The 15,886-nt window shown below is 38.7% G+C and overlaps 1 protein-coding gene across 1 annotated transcript in view; it reads right to left on the bottom strand.

Annotated features, from left to right (window-relative positions):
- EML5 (EMAP like 5) overlaps positions 1-15,886 on the bottom strand; it is a 261,422-nt gene that overhangs the window by 224,370 nt on the left and 21,166 nt on the right. Inside the window, exons 2-3 of the mRNA XM_053710836.1 lie at positions 7,533-7,718; positions 6,162-6,297 (exon numbers count right to left, since the gene is read on the bottom strand). Of these exons, the coding sequence (XP_053566811.1) occupies positions 6,162-6,297; positions 7,533-7,718 (322 nt within the window). The remainder of the gene's footprint in view (positions 1-6,161; positions 6,298-7,532; positions 7,719-15,886) is intronic.

Below are 15,886 nucleotides of genomic sequence, written 5' to 3'. Positions count from 1 at the left end.
TCACTGGCACATGGAACATATGTAAAAGGAGGATATTTGTACAGGTGACCTACTGCCATATTAGAGGCAGAGAAATATTATCACAAAAGCTGTAATAACCTTACACAGAAAAATTTTTAAAACATAAATATACTGTGATTCAAATGTAATCTGAAATGAACAGTAGTGCATTTCAGATTCCATTTTCATGTAAAATGTATCAAATTCAATGTAACTGACCAGAAAGTCAGCATTAGGTTTTACTGTAGGTCCACATCTAAAAATGACTTAAATTGAATGTGAGGATCTTATCAGACCAGCATTTTGCAGTGTTTGTCTTTGGGCTGTGCTGTTTATTATGTGTTTTTTTTTTTTATCAGAATCCACCATCTGTAGCAAAAATAAAATTGGGTCACAGAGAGATATGATTTGATTCTCAGACACAGACTAGTAATCTTCCTTCATTTTCTAGAACATTACTGCAAATACATCTCCATTCACAACTCGCTAAACTGCTATACTGGGAATACAAACTCACAGCAACGAATCCCGGACATCCGTTTATGTTATATATTAGAACTAAATATATATAAATTCCTTTGTTTATGTGAGAGTATACAAGATTTTCTTTGCTGGCTGTTATTTTCTACTCTGTATCTATTGGCACTGTTTAGTGTAACAAAATTACAATTTTGCAAAGTACTCTGAAGTATCAGCTTAAAAACTATCACCTAGATTACGAGTTTTGCGTTAGAGGCTGTGCGGTGCTAACGAGCAGTTTTCCCTCACCGCTCACTTTCCTACAGCGCTAGTATGACGAGTTTTCAGAAACCCATCGTTAAAAGACAAGAAGTGAGTGTTGAGCAAAATTTTGCTCATTACCGCACTCCAATACCAACGCTGCTTAAGTCAGCGGTGAGCTGGTCGTACGTGCTCGTGCACGATTTCACCATAGGAATCAACGGGGAGAGCCGGCTGAAAAAAAGTCTAACACCTGCAAAAAAGCAGCGTAAAACTCACTAACGCAGCCCCATTGATTCCTATGGGGAAATAAAAGTAATGTCTACACCTAACACCCTAACATGAACCCCGAGTCTAAACACCCCTAATCTTACACTTATTAACCCCTAATCTGCCGCTCTGGACACCGCCGCCACCTACATTATATGTATTAACCCCTAATCTGCTGCCCCCAACATCGCTGACAACAACATTCTATTTATTAATCCCCTAATCTGCCGACCCCAATGTCGCCTCCACTATACTAAATTTATTAACCCCTAAACCTAAGTCTAACCCTAACCCTAACGCCCACTAACTTAAATATAATTTAAATAAATCTAAATAAAATTACTATCATTAACTAAATTATTCATATTTAAAACTAAATACTTACCTATAAAATAAACCCTAAGCTAGCTACAATATAACTAATAGTTACATTGTATCTAGCTTAGGGTTTCTTTTTATTTTACAGGCAAGTTTGTATTTATTTTAACTAGGTACAATAGTTATTAAATAGTTATTAATTATTTAATAACTACCTAGTTAAAATAAAGACAAATTTACCTGTAAAATAAAAGTTACAATTACACCTAACACTACACTATCATTAAATTAATTACCTAAATTAAATACAATTACCTAAATTAAATTAATTTAGCTAAAGTACAAAAAAAAGCAAACACTAAATTACAGAAAATAATAAACAAATTACAGATATTTAAACTAATTACACCTAGTCTAATAGCCCTATTAAAATAAAAAAAGCCCCCACAAAATAAAAAAAACCCTAGCCTAAACTAAACTACCAATAGCCTTTAAAGGGCCTTTTGCGGGGCATTGCCCCAAAGTAATCAGCTCTTTTACCTGTAAAAAAAAATACAAACAACCCCCCCAACAGTAAAACCCACCACCCACACAACCAACCCCCAAATAAAATACTATCTAAAAAAACCTAAGCTCCCCATTGCCCTGAAAAGGGCATTTGGATGGGCATTGCCCTTAAAAGGGCAGTTAGCTCTATTTCAGCACAAAGTCCCTAACCTAAAAATAAAACCCACCCAATACACCCATAAAACAACCTAACGCTAACCCCCTGAAGATCGACTTACCGGGAGAAGTCTTCATCCAAGCCAGTCCGAAATCCTCAACGAAGCCGGGAGAAGTTTTCATCCAAGCCGGGCGAAGTGGTCCTCCAGATGGGCAGAAGTCTTCATCCAGACGGCATCTTCTATCTTCATCCATCCCAAGCGGAGCGGGTCCATCTTCAAGACATCCGACGTGGAGCATCCTCTTCATCCGGAGTCTTCTTACTGAATGAAGGTACCTTTAAGTGACGACATCCAAGATGGCGTCCCTTAGATTCCGATTGGCTAAAAGAATTCTATCAGCCAATCGGAATTAAGGTAGAAAAAATCCTATTGGCTGATGCAATCAGCCAATAGGATTGTAGTTCAATCCTATTGGCTGCTCCAATTAGCCAATAGGATTGAGCTTGCATTCTATTGGCTGTTCCAATCAGCCAATTCTATCAGCCAATCGGAATCTAATCTTAAAGGAACCGTCATTTAGTAAGAAGACGTCGATTGAAGAGGATGCTCCGCGCCGGATGTCTTGAAGATGGACCCGCTCCGCGCCAGATGGATGAAGATAGAAGATGCCGTCTTGATGAAGACTTCTGCCCGTCTGGAGGACCACTTAGCCCGGCTTGGATGAAGACTTCTCCCGGCTTCGTTGAGTACTTCGGCCCGGCTTAGATGAAGACTTCTCCCGGTAAGTCGATCTTCAGGGGGTTAGTGTTAGGTTTTTTTAAGGGTGTATTGGGTGGGTTTTATTTTTAGGTTAGGGCTTTGGGCCGCAAAAGAGCTAACTGCCCTTTTAAAGGCAATGCCCATCCAAATGCCCTTTTCAGGGCAATGGGGAGCTTAGGTTTTTTTAGATAGTATTTTATTTGGGGGGTTGGTTGTGTGGGTGGTGGGTTTTACTGTTAGGGGGGTTGTTAGTATTTTTTTTTCAGGTAAAAGAGCTGATTACTAAAGGCCCTTTTAAGGGCTATTGGTAGTTTAGTTTAGGCTAGGGTTTTTTTTTATTTTGGGGGGGCTTTTTTATTTTAATAGGGATATTAGATTAGGTGTAATTAGTTTAAATATCTTGTAATTTGTTTATTATTTTCTGTAATTTAGTGGGGGGGTTTTGTACTTTAGCTAATTTAATTTAATTTATTTAATTGTATTTAATTTAGTTAATTTATTAAATTATAGTGTAGAATACGCTGTCGGCATTTATCATTGCACAAGCATTTTGTCTGAAATGCTTGTGGAATGCCGTCTCCTGCATATTTGTGGCCAATTGGCCGCTAGCAGGGGGTGTCAATCATCCCTATCGTATCCGATCGAGATGATTACTGTTCGCCGCCTCAGAAGTGGTGGATGAGTTAAGGAGCAGTGGTCTTAAGACCGCTGCTTTTTAACTTAAGATTCTGGCGAGCCTGCATGCTTGCGCTGAAACAGCAGCATACGCTGCTTCTTAAATCGGCCTCCTAATCTGAACTTCAAATGAGTAGTAGATTTTTTTTTTACAAATTTCAAAGTTATGTCTATTTCCACTCCTCCTGTATCATGAGACAGCCTTTAGCCAATCACAAATGCATATACGTATATTCTGTGACTTCTTGCACGTAATCAGTAGGAGCTGGTTACTCGAAAAGTGTAAATATTAAAAAACTGCATATTTTGTTACTGGAAGTAAATTGGAAAGTTGTTTAAAATGGCATCTCTATCTGAATCATGAAAGTTTAAAGTGTCCCTTTTATGGTTCAGATAGAGCATGTCATTTTATGAGACAACAATTAACTTATTGATATATTTTTCTCTTGGCATCGTTTGTTAAAAACCATACCTAGGTAGGCTCAAGAGCAGCAATGTACTTCTGGGAGCTAGCTGGTGATTGGTGGCTACACACGTATGCCTCTTGTCATTGCCTCATTAGATGTGTTAGCTAGATCCCAGTAGTGCATTGCTCTCCTAGAGCTGACTTTAATTATATGTTAAACCCCTTTACAGGGGTTATATACATTGTTGTATTAAAGAAATAGTGTAATAATAAAATGCCTTCAGCATTTTAAAGTTAAAGGGATAGTAAAGTCAAAATTAAACTTAAATGGACTGGATAGAGCATATGATTTTAAACAACTGTCCAATTTACTTCTGTTATTAATTTTGCTTAGTTCTCTTGTTACCTTTTATTAAATAGTAATCCTAGGTGAGCTCAGGAGCGTGCACGTGACTCTAGTCATCTTGCAGCAGTGTTTGTAATATGGTTTATATACATAGATACAAACACTACTGACATGGGGCAGATTTATCATAGTGCGAGCATACATGATCTGCTGTAGCGGATCATGTCCGCCGTACATCGATAAATGCCGACAGCATACGCTATCGACATTTATCATTGCACAAGCATTTTTTTCGTGAAATGCTTGTGCAATGCCGCCCCCTGTACATTCGTGGCCAATCGGCCGCTAGCAGGGTGTGTAAATCAACCCGATCGTATCTGATTGTGCGGATTGCTGTCCGCCGCCTCAGAGGTGGCGGACAAGTTAAGGAGCAGCGGTCTTAAGACCGCTGCTTCTTAACTCCTGTTTCCGGCGAGCCTAAAGGCTCGTACGGAAACATGTGCACACTGGGCATAATAAATCAGCCCTAAAGACTGATAAAGACACGTGCACACTCTTGAAATCCTATCAGCCTAACTAGCTTTACATTTAACAAAGGATATCAAGAGAACAAAGCAAAATTGATAATAGAAGTAAAGTGGAAAGTTGATTAAAATCACATGCTCTATCTGAATCGTGAAAGTTTAACTTTGACTTTAAGGTTGGGATTTGTAAAGGATAGTAGTAGGGGTAAGGTCAGCCATTAGGGTTAGTTTTCAGTTTTGGGGAATTCGGGTTAGGGTTAATAGTGAATAAGAGTGGAATAAAGTGTGTTACAAGAACATGACAATCAGGGTTATTTGTGTTAAGAGAGGAATCAATTAAAGCTAATTGCAATGGTGAGGACACTGAGGTTATGGTTATTTAAAGCTAAGTGTCGGTTAGGGATAGACTTGGACAGCCAGTTAATTCAATAAGGAGCATTATTTTTTATCCTCTACATTGATACTGTCTACCTTACAGGACCAGTAAATACAGTAGATTTGCATAATAAACAAATGCATTATAACAATACAATGCAATAGCACTTAGGGGCATATTTATCAAGCTCTGTATGGAGACCGCTGCTCCATAACCTGTCCGCCTGCTCTGAGGCTGTGGACAGACATCGCCAGAAATCAACCCGATCGGGTTGATTGACACCCCCTGCTAGTGGCCGATTGGCCGCGAATCTGCAGGGGGCGGCATTGCACCAGCAGTTCACAAGAACCTATAACATCAGAGCATGTATGTGCAACAACCTATAAAATTAGAGCATGTATGTGCAACAACCTATAACATCAGAGCATGTATGTGTAACAACCTATAACATCAGAACATGTATGTGCAACAACCTATAACAGAGTATGTATGTGCAACAACCTATAACATCAGAGCATGTATGTACAACAACATAAACCTATAACATCAGAGTATTTATGTGCAACAACCTATAACATCAGAGTATGTATGTACAATAACCTATAACATTAAAGCATGTATGTGCAACAACCTATAACATCAGAGTATGTATGTGCAACAACCTATAACATCAGAGCATGTATGTACAACAACCTATAACATCAGAGTATTTATGTGCAACAACCTATAACATCAGAGTATTTATGGGCAACAACCTATAACATCAGAGTATGTATGTACAACAACCTATAACATCAGAGTATGTATGTACAACAACCTATAACATCAGAGTATTTATGTGCAACAACCTATAACATCAGAGTATGTATGTACAACAACCTATAACATTAAAGCATGTATGTGCAAAACACAATCAATAAAAAAAAAGATTCATAATCCTCATGAAGCATTTGTTAACAAAACATGAGTGATATAAATAAAAAAACTAAACATAACAAGTACATTCTGTTTATGTATTACTATTATATATGTCTGTGCTTTTATCTGCCTATCAATCTATTTAAAAGCACATAGTAACTGTCAATTGTTCTTACAATGTTACCTTTGTATCCTTGGTCTGTTTCCCTGAGATCAATCACAGTAATTGGTTTAAAATTTAAATCCCACAGGCGTACACAGCCATCGCGGCCTCCAGTGGCAAATCCCTCCTCACAGGCATTCATACTGAAGATTCCTGCCTGGGAGATAAAGCATGGATTGTGTCAGGAATGTGCATATATGTGTGCGTAGGTTTGAGGCACTGGGATGTCTGCTAAATTTGGAATAAAAAAAAATGTAGGAGGTTGAAATTTTACTATCTTGTATACTGCAATGTGTCAAAGGTGTAATCACCAAGCATTATTAGACAACATCAAGGTACGGAAAGGTTATGTCCCCAGGAAAAAGTTCTGAATTTATCAGAATTTGACCAGCAATACTCACATTGTCTTTTTAATTTAATCTGCAGACTGCCCCAGTATTGACGTCTCATTTTTTGTGATCTTTGGCTAAACTGGAGTGTTTGATTTTGGCTAAACTCTAGTGGAATCTGCACCCAGTGTGCCCCGGAAGCTGTCTATGATGGAGGATGTGCACCCAGTTCTGTGAATTTAATATTCAAGATTTTTAATACTCCCCAGGGAAAATATATTTTTGTAATACAAACAGATCAGCTTTGTTGAGATAATTTTACCTCCAAACCAAAGCAGACCCAAAACACTGGGCAATAGCTTCCAGACACAAGAACAATTGTTCAGTTTAATATGTGTGTGTGTGTGAGTGTATGAGTGTATGCGTGTATGTGTGTCTGTATATGTGTATGTATGTGCGTGGGGGGTATGTGTGTATGTCTGGGTGTGTGTCTGTGTGTATGTCTGGTTGTGTGTATGTATGTGCGTGTGGGGGGTATGTGTGTGTCTAGGTGTGTGCTTGCGTACGTGCATGAGTGTGTGTGTGTATCATGTATGTGCGTATGGGGAGGTATGGGTGTCTGTGTGAGTCTAGGTGTGTGCGTTTGCATGTGAGTGTGTGCTCTGAGTGGCGGACAGCAATCAACCCGATCAGATACGTTCGGGTTGATTAACACCCCTTGCTAGCGCGAATCTGTAGAGGAGGCATTGCACAAGCAGTTCACTAGAACTGCTTGTGCAATGCTAAATGCAGACAGGGTAAAACGATACAGCGTATAATGTCCGCCAGGCATTAATAAATCGGCCCCAAAGTTCCTGGTTTCCTTTGCTGTGGCCAGTTATGAAGAGATTCTGATTTAAGCAATCACTGTGTAGCATGTTGTAGGTTCGGTAGTTATTTGACTATAGGTGAACAGTTGATTTATAAGTAAGTTTTAAGCATTAATGAGTATTTGATTCAGTATAAACCATACCACTTGCTCTGGAAATCTGCAGCTGTTAACATGGTTTCTGCTTGTACTTACAGCATGCGCTCCTTGAATTGTACGTGCAAGGTTCAATCCTTTCCAGACATATATATCTCCATTTAGCGCCCCAGAATAGGTCACTTCATCCTTTGCACAGGCCAGGCACAGAATGGTCTGCAGATCACCCGTCTTCCCGAAAACACCGCGCTTCGGAGTCAGTGAGTTACCACACAAACTCCAGAACTGAAAATGAAATCACAATACTATTAAAACTTTATTTTACACGATTTTAACTTTGCATCTTGAAATGACATTTTACATTAAATATGTGCGCGTAGAATTCATTTTTTATCCAGAATACTTTAAACTTTATAGAAAAAATGTGGGTTTCATATCCCTTTAAAGTTTAAAGGGATATGAAACCCAAAATTTTTCTTTCATAATTCAGATAGAGCATACAATTTTAAACAAAATTCCAATTTACTTCTATTATCGAATTTGCTTCATCCTTTAGATATCCTTTGTTCAAGACATAGCAATACACATGAGTGAGCCTATCACACGAGTCATCTATGTGCAGCCAACAATCAGCAGCGACTGAGCCTATTTAGATATGCTTTTCAACAAAGGATTTCAAGAGAATGAAGCAAATTGGATAATAAAAGTGAATTGAAAAGTTGATTAAAATTAAATGCTCTTTGCAAATCATGAAAGAAAAAAATGTGGGTTTCATGTGCCTTTAAAGGGACAGTCAAGTCCAAAATAAACTTTCATTATTCAAATATAGCGTGTAATTTTAAACAACTTTCCAATTTACTTTTATAACCAATTTTGCTTTGTTCTCTTGTTATTCTTAGTTGAAAACTAATCCTAGGAGGCTTATATACTAATTTGTTAGACCTTGAAGGCCGCCTCTAATCTGAATGCATTTTGACAGTTCTTCACCACTAGAGGGCATTAGTTCATGTGTGTCAAATAGATAACATTGAGCTCAGGCTTGTGAAGTTACCTAGGAGTCAGCACTGATTGGCTAAAATGCAAGTCTGTCAAAAGAACTGAAATAAGGGGACAGTTTCTGCAGGGGGCGGCATTGCACAAGCAGTTCACAAGAACTGCTTGTGCAATGATAAATGCAGACAGCGTATGCTGTCAGCATTTATCGATGTGCGGCGGACATTGTATCATGTCTGTCCGCACTTTAATAAATCGTCCCCAAGGTATTTACAGGGTAAAACGTGTATTATTATAACTGTGTTGGTTATGCAAAATTGGGGAATGGGTTACAAAAGGATTATCTATCTTTTTAAACAACAACAATTCTGGTGTTGACTGTCCCTTTAAATAAGAATTGTACAAAGTAAGGTAAATTTTCAATTTGCTATTAGTTTGTATTATAAATTTGAATGCATACTATTGATAGGATTTATTATCCATACTTTGATTACAATTTTTACATTGAACATTCAATACTGCCAGTTTTACTGAGTACTATACAGTAATGCAGGTGTCTCATTCACGTACAGAAATATAGGTTAGCGATGTACAAAACTATCAAGGTAAAAATTACCATTAGTTAATCTTTTGAAGGATTTTAAAGCACTGACGGATCTTTAGACCAAGAATGCACCTACATTTTCAAAAGCCTGACATTCTGTAGGCAATGCTCTGAAGAACAATATGTACTTTATATCTCAGTCACATACTTCCCCCTAAAGTCTCATTCATCTTAGCTACAGGTCTCCTTTTCATCCATTTACTCCTCCCTTATAACTTACTATAAGAAATGTCCTATTTCTCCTTCCAAGGCCCTATTTTCAAAGCTGATTAATTCAGATAAAGGACACCATTAAAGGGACAGTAAACATTTCTGTTGTGCTGCTGTAGAATAACTTTTATAGAAGACGACCAGGAGACCTCGTTAATACTGTAACTATTGAATGTCTCCAGATCATCCCAAAGTTATTTAACTTTCCTAAAAAAAAATAAAAAAAAATGTATGGGCTCTATACCTTGGCATTAGCAGTGGCATTTTTATGGGGGTGCTTTGCACCTCCAAATGCACGTGTAACACATCAGTTGAGCTGCAACGGGCTCCATATTTTATGGGTGCTGTGTCTTCACCGCCTTTGTTAGCCCCCACTATAATTAAGTTCCCGAACCGCTACAAAACCCATCCAATCAGTATAATGCAGCAAATGAAATAAGGGACTGTTGCTGCTGTAGTGCCAACACCCTCTATCATTCTAACTGCAAATTATCCACGTTTCCTTGAAGCAGACAATATTCTGGCTTGTGATGAACTCAAACTTCCACTTTTGTGGGTGACCACCTAGAAGCAGGTATACTCTTGAATAAGGGGAAGCATGGGGGAATTTCTAAGTAACTATTTAACCCCTTAATGACCAGCAATCTACCCTGTACGTCGCTGGCCTTTCAATGGGATGTGTTTTTTAATAGCATGGTCCCGCCGCCAGCAGCAAGACAGCGCCATTTTAGCAGAAGTGCAGGAGGAAGGGAGGGTCTACTATTGCAGTTTTGCTGATCGCAGCAACACACGTGCTATTACAGCCAGACAATCCCTTATCGACCAGCGACGTGCAAGGTACGGTCGTTAAGGGGTTACAAGGGCAAACACTAAAAATAGGAGCACAAGAACGGTGGGAATTTTTGAAAGGTGACATTTTAGATGCATCTGGCGTTCTAGATAAGTAGCACGTGTGCAAAAGATAAACACAGTCAGATGATGATATGGAGATATGGGGATTCCAAAAAAAAAAATCCAAAAACATAAGGCAGTTTATTAGAAGGCTAAGGATTGTGCAGAAGAGGTGATAGCGCAGTCAGTGAGAAATAGGGAGGCAATCTGCTTGAGATGTATCAGTGAAAGGCAAAAGACTAAGGGACCCAATGATCGAAAGTACTGTGCGGCGGTGATATATTTAAAAGGGATCCAACGCAATGTCGAGAATCCTGGCAAAATATTCAAAGGCAGCATCACAGATGGGTGTCTCACATTCAAGCATCAGTGTGCGGCAGTGACCGCATGAAGAGGACCTCTCTAAGTATATTTTTTAAAGTTAAAGGGACAGTAAACACCAGAATTTTTTTTGTTTAAAAAGAAAGATAATCCCTTTATTACCCATTCCCCAGTTTTGCATAACAAAACAGTTATATAAATACACTTTTTACCTCTGTGATTACCTTGTATCTATGGCTCTGCAAACTGCCCGAGCGGGGTTATCAATTGTAATATCAGCCTGATGAAACGACCGGAAGGTCGAGAAACGCGTTGCTGTTTCTATTCTATGTTTTAAACAGTGTTTTCAAACGGCTTTTAAATAAAACTGTATATACGATATCCCCGCTCTCCGTATATCGTTTTTTGGTTGGCCCGGTAACCTGCCTTTCACCTTAAGGGCTCCTAGGTACTGATCCTATCACAGACGTTGTGTGCCTCTGACGCTCTGACTTCTGTTGCTGCGGATTGGACCCTGGATTGCCGGATCTATCCTCCCATTGGACCGTCTGGCGGACGACTAAGGTTCCGTCCTGCTTAGTGTGGCATACGTATATGCCAACACTTTTGTGAGTACCCTGACTGTCTGTGTTGTCCTGTCTCCTGTTCTCGTTGTTACACCACGATACTGTCCCATAAGGCGCCTCTATTTTTATCTGCTCCCACAGATTTGTTGTCACCTTTTCCTTTCAAGAGTGCTGCCGTCTACTTTGGATACCGACTGCTACCGCCTTCGTTGGTTGCTGGCTGCTCCAGGAACTTTTTCCATCTTGAAACTGTTTTTGTGAGTCAAGTACTGACCGCCATTTGTGCGCACCTCCGTAGGATATATCCCCTTATTTCAGTTCTTTTGACAGACTTGCATTTTTAGCCAATCAGTGCTTGCTCTAGTAGCTTCACGTGCCTGAGCTCAATGTTATCTATATGAAACACATGAACTAACGCCCTCTAGTGGTGAAAAACTGTCAAAATGCTTTCAGATTAGAGGCGGCCTTCAAGGTCTAAGAAATTAGCACATGAACCTCCTAGATTTAGCTTTCCACTAAGAATACCAAGAGAACAAAGCAAAATTGGTAATAAAAGTAAATTGAAAAGTTGTTTAAAATGACATGCCCTATTTAAATCAAGATTTGTTTTGACTTTACTGTCCCTTTAAGTTGTTGGGGTTTTTTTTAAGTATTTTTTTGGGGCACAAGAGCTATGTTCACTTTAGGGCACTGCCCTACCAAATGCCCTTCTAAGGGTAATGCCCAACTTAATTTCCTTTTCATAGCAATTTTTAGAGTAGTTTTTTTTAAATAGGCTTTTTTGGGGGGCGTGCATGGGGGGTTAATTTTATTGTAGGATGGGGTATCATTTCTTTTAGAAAAAGATCTAAGTCACTTTAGGGCAATGCCCTACAAAAAGCCCTTCTAAAGACTATTGCTATAGTAAGTGATATTGTTAGTATAGGGTTTTTTATTTTCAGGTGCATTCCTCAGTTTTAATATAGACATAACTGTGGGTTTTTTATTTTTGTTAGTGCTGTTTTTTTTCTGTAATGTTAGGTTTTTGTATTTTATTTTAAATGATCACACGCCTGCAAATGGGCAATTACAAGCTGCTGGTTATTGCTACCGCAATCGCTCCGAAAATTTACCAGAGATTTTCTAAAAGTGTTCCAAATGCCCTCAAAATAGAGGGCATTATATTTTTTAATAAAAAAAAAATGTACCATTTTGGGGCTTTAAAGTTGGTGAGAGTGGAGAGTTAAAACGGTACTGAAAAGTGCCTTTACATTGCGGTCTGCAATGTAAATATATATGTGTTGGGGGGTTGTGGTGGTGTAGGGGTTAATATTTTAGGGATTTGGTTAGGTCTTTCGATTATGGCAGAATAGGGGTTAATAATGTAGGTTGTGCTGGGGGTGAGGGTGCATAAGGGGTTAATAGTTTATTTTAGTATTACATTTGTATAAAATGATATTGATATACATTGTCATGTATAATGCATTTTATTTTAGATATTGTATCTAATTTAAAACATAGTTATTATTGTTCATTTTACTATTTTAAGCATAAAGATATCATTTAAATTATATATTTATGTTTAAAATAATAAAATGAACAAGCAAAAATAACTACAATATACAATACTTACAATAATATGCATTATACATGATAATGTATATCCTTTTAACATTGTATATAAATGTAGAGACATAACTCCTATAGTTATAATAGGGAGTTGTTCTTTTTTATACTTTCTTAGGTAGATTGCAGACATTACGTAGGTGTAAGGAGTTTGCTGGGTGTTTCAGGGGAGTGAAGCTAATATATGATGCAGGTGTAGGTGGTATTAGGGAGTTAGCTGGGCATCCTAGGGTGAGTATAGCTTAAATATGACGTAGGTGTAGGCGTTCTGTGGGAGTTAGCTAAGCATTCCAGGGGGAGTAACCTGTACCTTGATTGGGATACATCGTCAGCAGTGAGATATATTATAATCTCTGAAGTACAGGTTACAAGTAGGGTGTCAGAAATGTTTGTCTTGCCATCTTTTAGTGCCAAGACTTTCCAGTGTGCGGCAGATAGTGTAGGTTTAGTGATAGCTAGGTTACACAGGCATTATTTGAAGTGTTCCGACACAGAAACTGTGTTTAGTTTCAGTGAGTGCACTATCAGTGCAGTGAAGGAACACTTCAAATATGTGCCCCCCCCCACGCCCAAAAAAGAGACAAGTAGCAATGTTGGCGATATTCTGCTGATGTAGCGCTCCCCTTTATATCCTATGGGAGACACATTTCTACTTGCCGGCACTTTGCGAATCTGTCCCTTTTATTAGGATATATTGACAGACAGACTACAAGGCCAACGAGGCCATAAAGGCAGTTTTTTTTCGTCGGTCAGCCAATGCTTTAAATATTGGGGCCGAAGGGAGGAACAGGGAGGATCTCAATCATTACCTTTGTTCAAGCTTTACTAAAGATTCTGAAGATAGAACAACTACATTAAGGGGCGCTACTAAAAAAAGAGCTTAGCACTAATCTTTTTTTTACAGAGGGTGGGGTTTTATTGACATTATCAAAAATAAAATTTAAAAACTCTGTGGATCCAAATAAAATTCATCTAAGGGTTTTGAAGGAACTGTGCTAGCTGCCCCATTAGCTCACCAAGGCCTAGATTTAGAGTTGGGCGGTAGCCGTCAAAACCAGCGTTAGAGGCTCCTAACGCTGGTTTTAGGCTACCGCCGGTATTTGGAGTCAGTCAGGAAAGGGTCTAACGCTCACTTTCCAGCCGCAACTTTTCCATACCGCAGATCCTCTTACGTCATTTGCGTATCCTATCTTTTCAATGGGATCTTTCTAACGCCGGTATTTAGAGTCGTGGCTGAAGTGAGCGTTAGAAATCTAACGACAAAACTCCAGCCGCAGAAAAAAGTCAGTAGTTAAGAGCTTTCTGGGCTAACGCCGGTTTATAAAGCTCTTAACTACTGTGCTCTAAAGTACACTAACACCCATAAACTACCTATGTACCCCTAAACCGAGGTCCCCCCACATCGCCGCCACTATATTTAAATTTTTTAACCCCTAATCTTCCGCTCCGTACACTGCCGCCAACTACGTTATCCCTATGTACCCCTAATCTGCTGCCCCTAACACCGCTGACCCCTATATTATATTTATTAACCCCTAATCTGCCGCCCCCGCTATCGCTGACCCCTGCATATTATTATTAACCCCTAATCTGCCGCTCCGTACACCACCGCCACCTACATTATAGCTATGTACCCCTAATCTGCTGCCCCTAACACCGCTGACCCCTATATTATATTTATTAACCCCTAATCTGCCCCCCTCAACGTCGCCTCCACCTGCCTACACTTATTAACCCCTAATCTGCCGAGCGGACCGCACCGCTACTATAATAAAGTTATTAACCCCTAATCCGCCTCACTCCCGCCTCAATAACCCTATAATAAATAGTATTAACCCCTAATCTACCCTCCCTAACATCGCCGACACCTAACTTCAATTATTAACCCCTAATCTGCAGACCTAATCTCGCCGCTACTGTAATAAATGTATTAACCCCTAAAGCTAAGTCTAACCCTAACACTAACACCCCCCTAAGTTAAATATAATTTAAATCTAACGAAATAAATTAACTCTTATTAAATAAATTATTCCTATTTAAAGCTAAATACTTACCTGTAAAATAAACCCTAATATAGCTACAATATAAATTATAATTATATTATAGCTATTTTAGGATTTATATTTATTTTACAGGTAACTTTGTATTTCTTTTAACTAGGTACAATAGCTATTAAATAGTTAAGAACTATTTAATAGCTAAAATAGTTAAAATAATTACAAATTTACCTGTAAAATAAATCCTAACCTAAGTTACAATTAAACCTAACACTACACTATCAATAAATAAATTGAATATAATACCTACAATTACCTACAATTAAACCTAACACTACACTATCAATAAATAAATTAAATAAAATACCTACAATTACCTACAATTAAACCTAACACTACACTATCAATAAATGAATTAAATACAATACCTATAAATAACTACAATTAAATAAACTAACTAAAGTACAAAAAATAAAAAAGAACTAAGTTACAAAAAACTAAAAAAATATTTACAAACATTAGAAAAATATTACAACAATTTTAAACTAATTACAACTACTCTAAGCCCCCTAATAAAATAACAAAGCCCCCCAAAATAAAAAAATGCCCTACCCTATTCTAAATTTAAAAAGTTCAAAGCTCTTTTACCTTACCAGCCTTGAACAGGGCCCTTTGCGGGGCATGCCCCAAGAAATTCAGCTCTTTTGCCTGTAAAAAAACACATACAATACCCCCCCCAACATTACAACCCACATACCCCTAATCTAACCCAAACCCCCCTTAAATAAACCTAACACTAAGCCCCTGAAGATCTTCCTACCTTATCTTCACCTCACCGGGTATCACCGATCGGTCCTGGCTCCAAAATCTTCATCCAACCCAAGCGGGGGCTGGCGATCCATAATCCTGGAATCAGCCAATCGGATTGAACTTGATTCTGATTGGCTGATTCCATCAGCCAATCAGAATTTTCCTACCTTAATTCCGATTGGCTGATAGAATCCTATCAGCCAATCGGAATTCGAGGGACGCCATCTTGGATGACGTCCCTTAAAGGAACCATCATTCTTCAGTTGGACGTCTTCGGAAGAAGATTGGTCCGCGCTGGAGGTCTTCACGATGGAGCCGTTCCTCATCGGATGAAGATAGAAGATGCCGCTTGGATCAAGATGGTTGCCGGTCTGGATCGCCTCTTCTTCCCGGATAGGATGAAGACTTTGGAGCCTCTTCTGGACCTCTTCAGCCGCAGGATTATGGATCGCCAGC

The sequence above is a fragment of the Bombina bombina genome, chromosome 1, assembly GCF_027579735.1.
Source record: "Bombina bombina isolate aBomBom1 chromosome 1, aBomBom1.pri, whole genome shotgun sequence".
Lineage (NCBI taxonomy): Eukaryota > Metazoa > Chordata > Amphibia > Anura > Bombinatoridae > Bombina > Bombina bombina.
The sequence above is the reverse complement of the archived record's forward strand: the minus strand, read 5'-3'. Positions and strand labels throughout refer to the sequence as shown.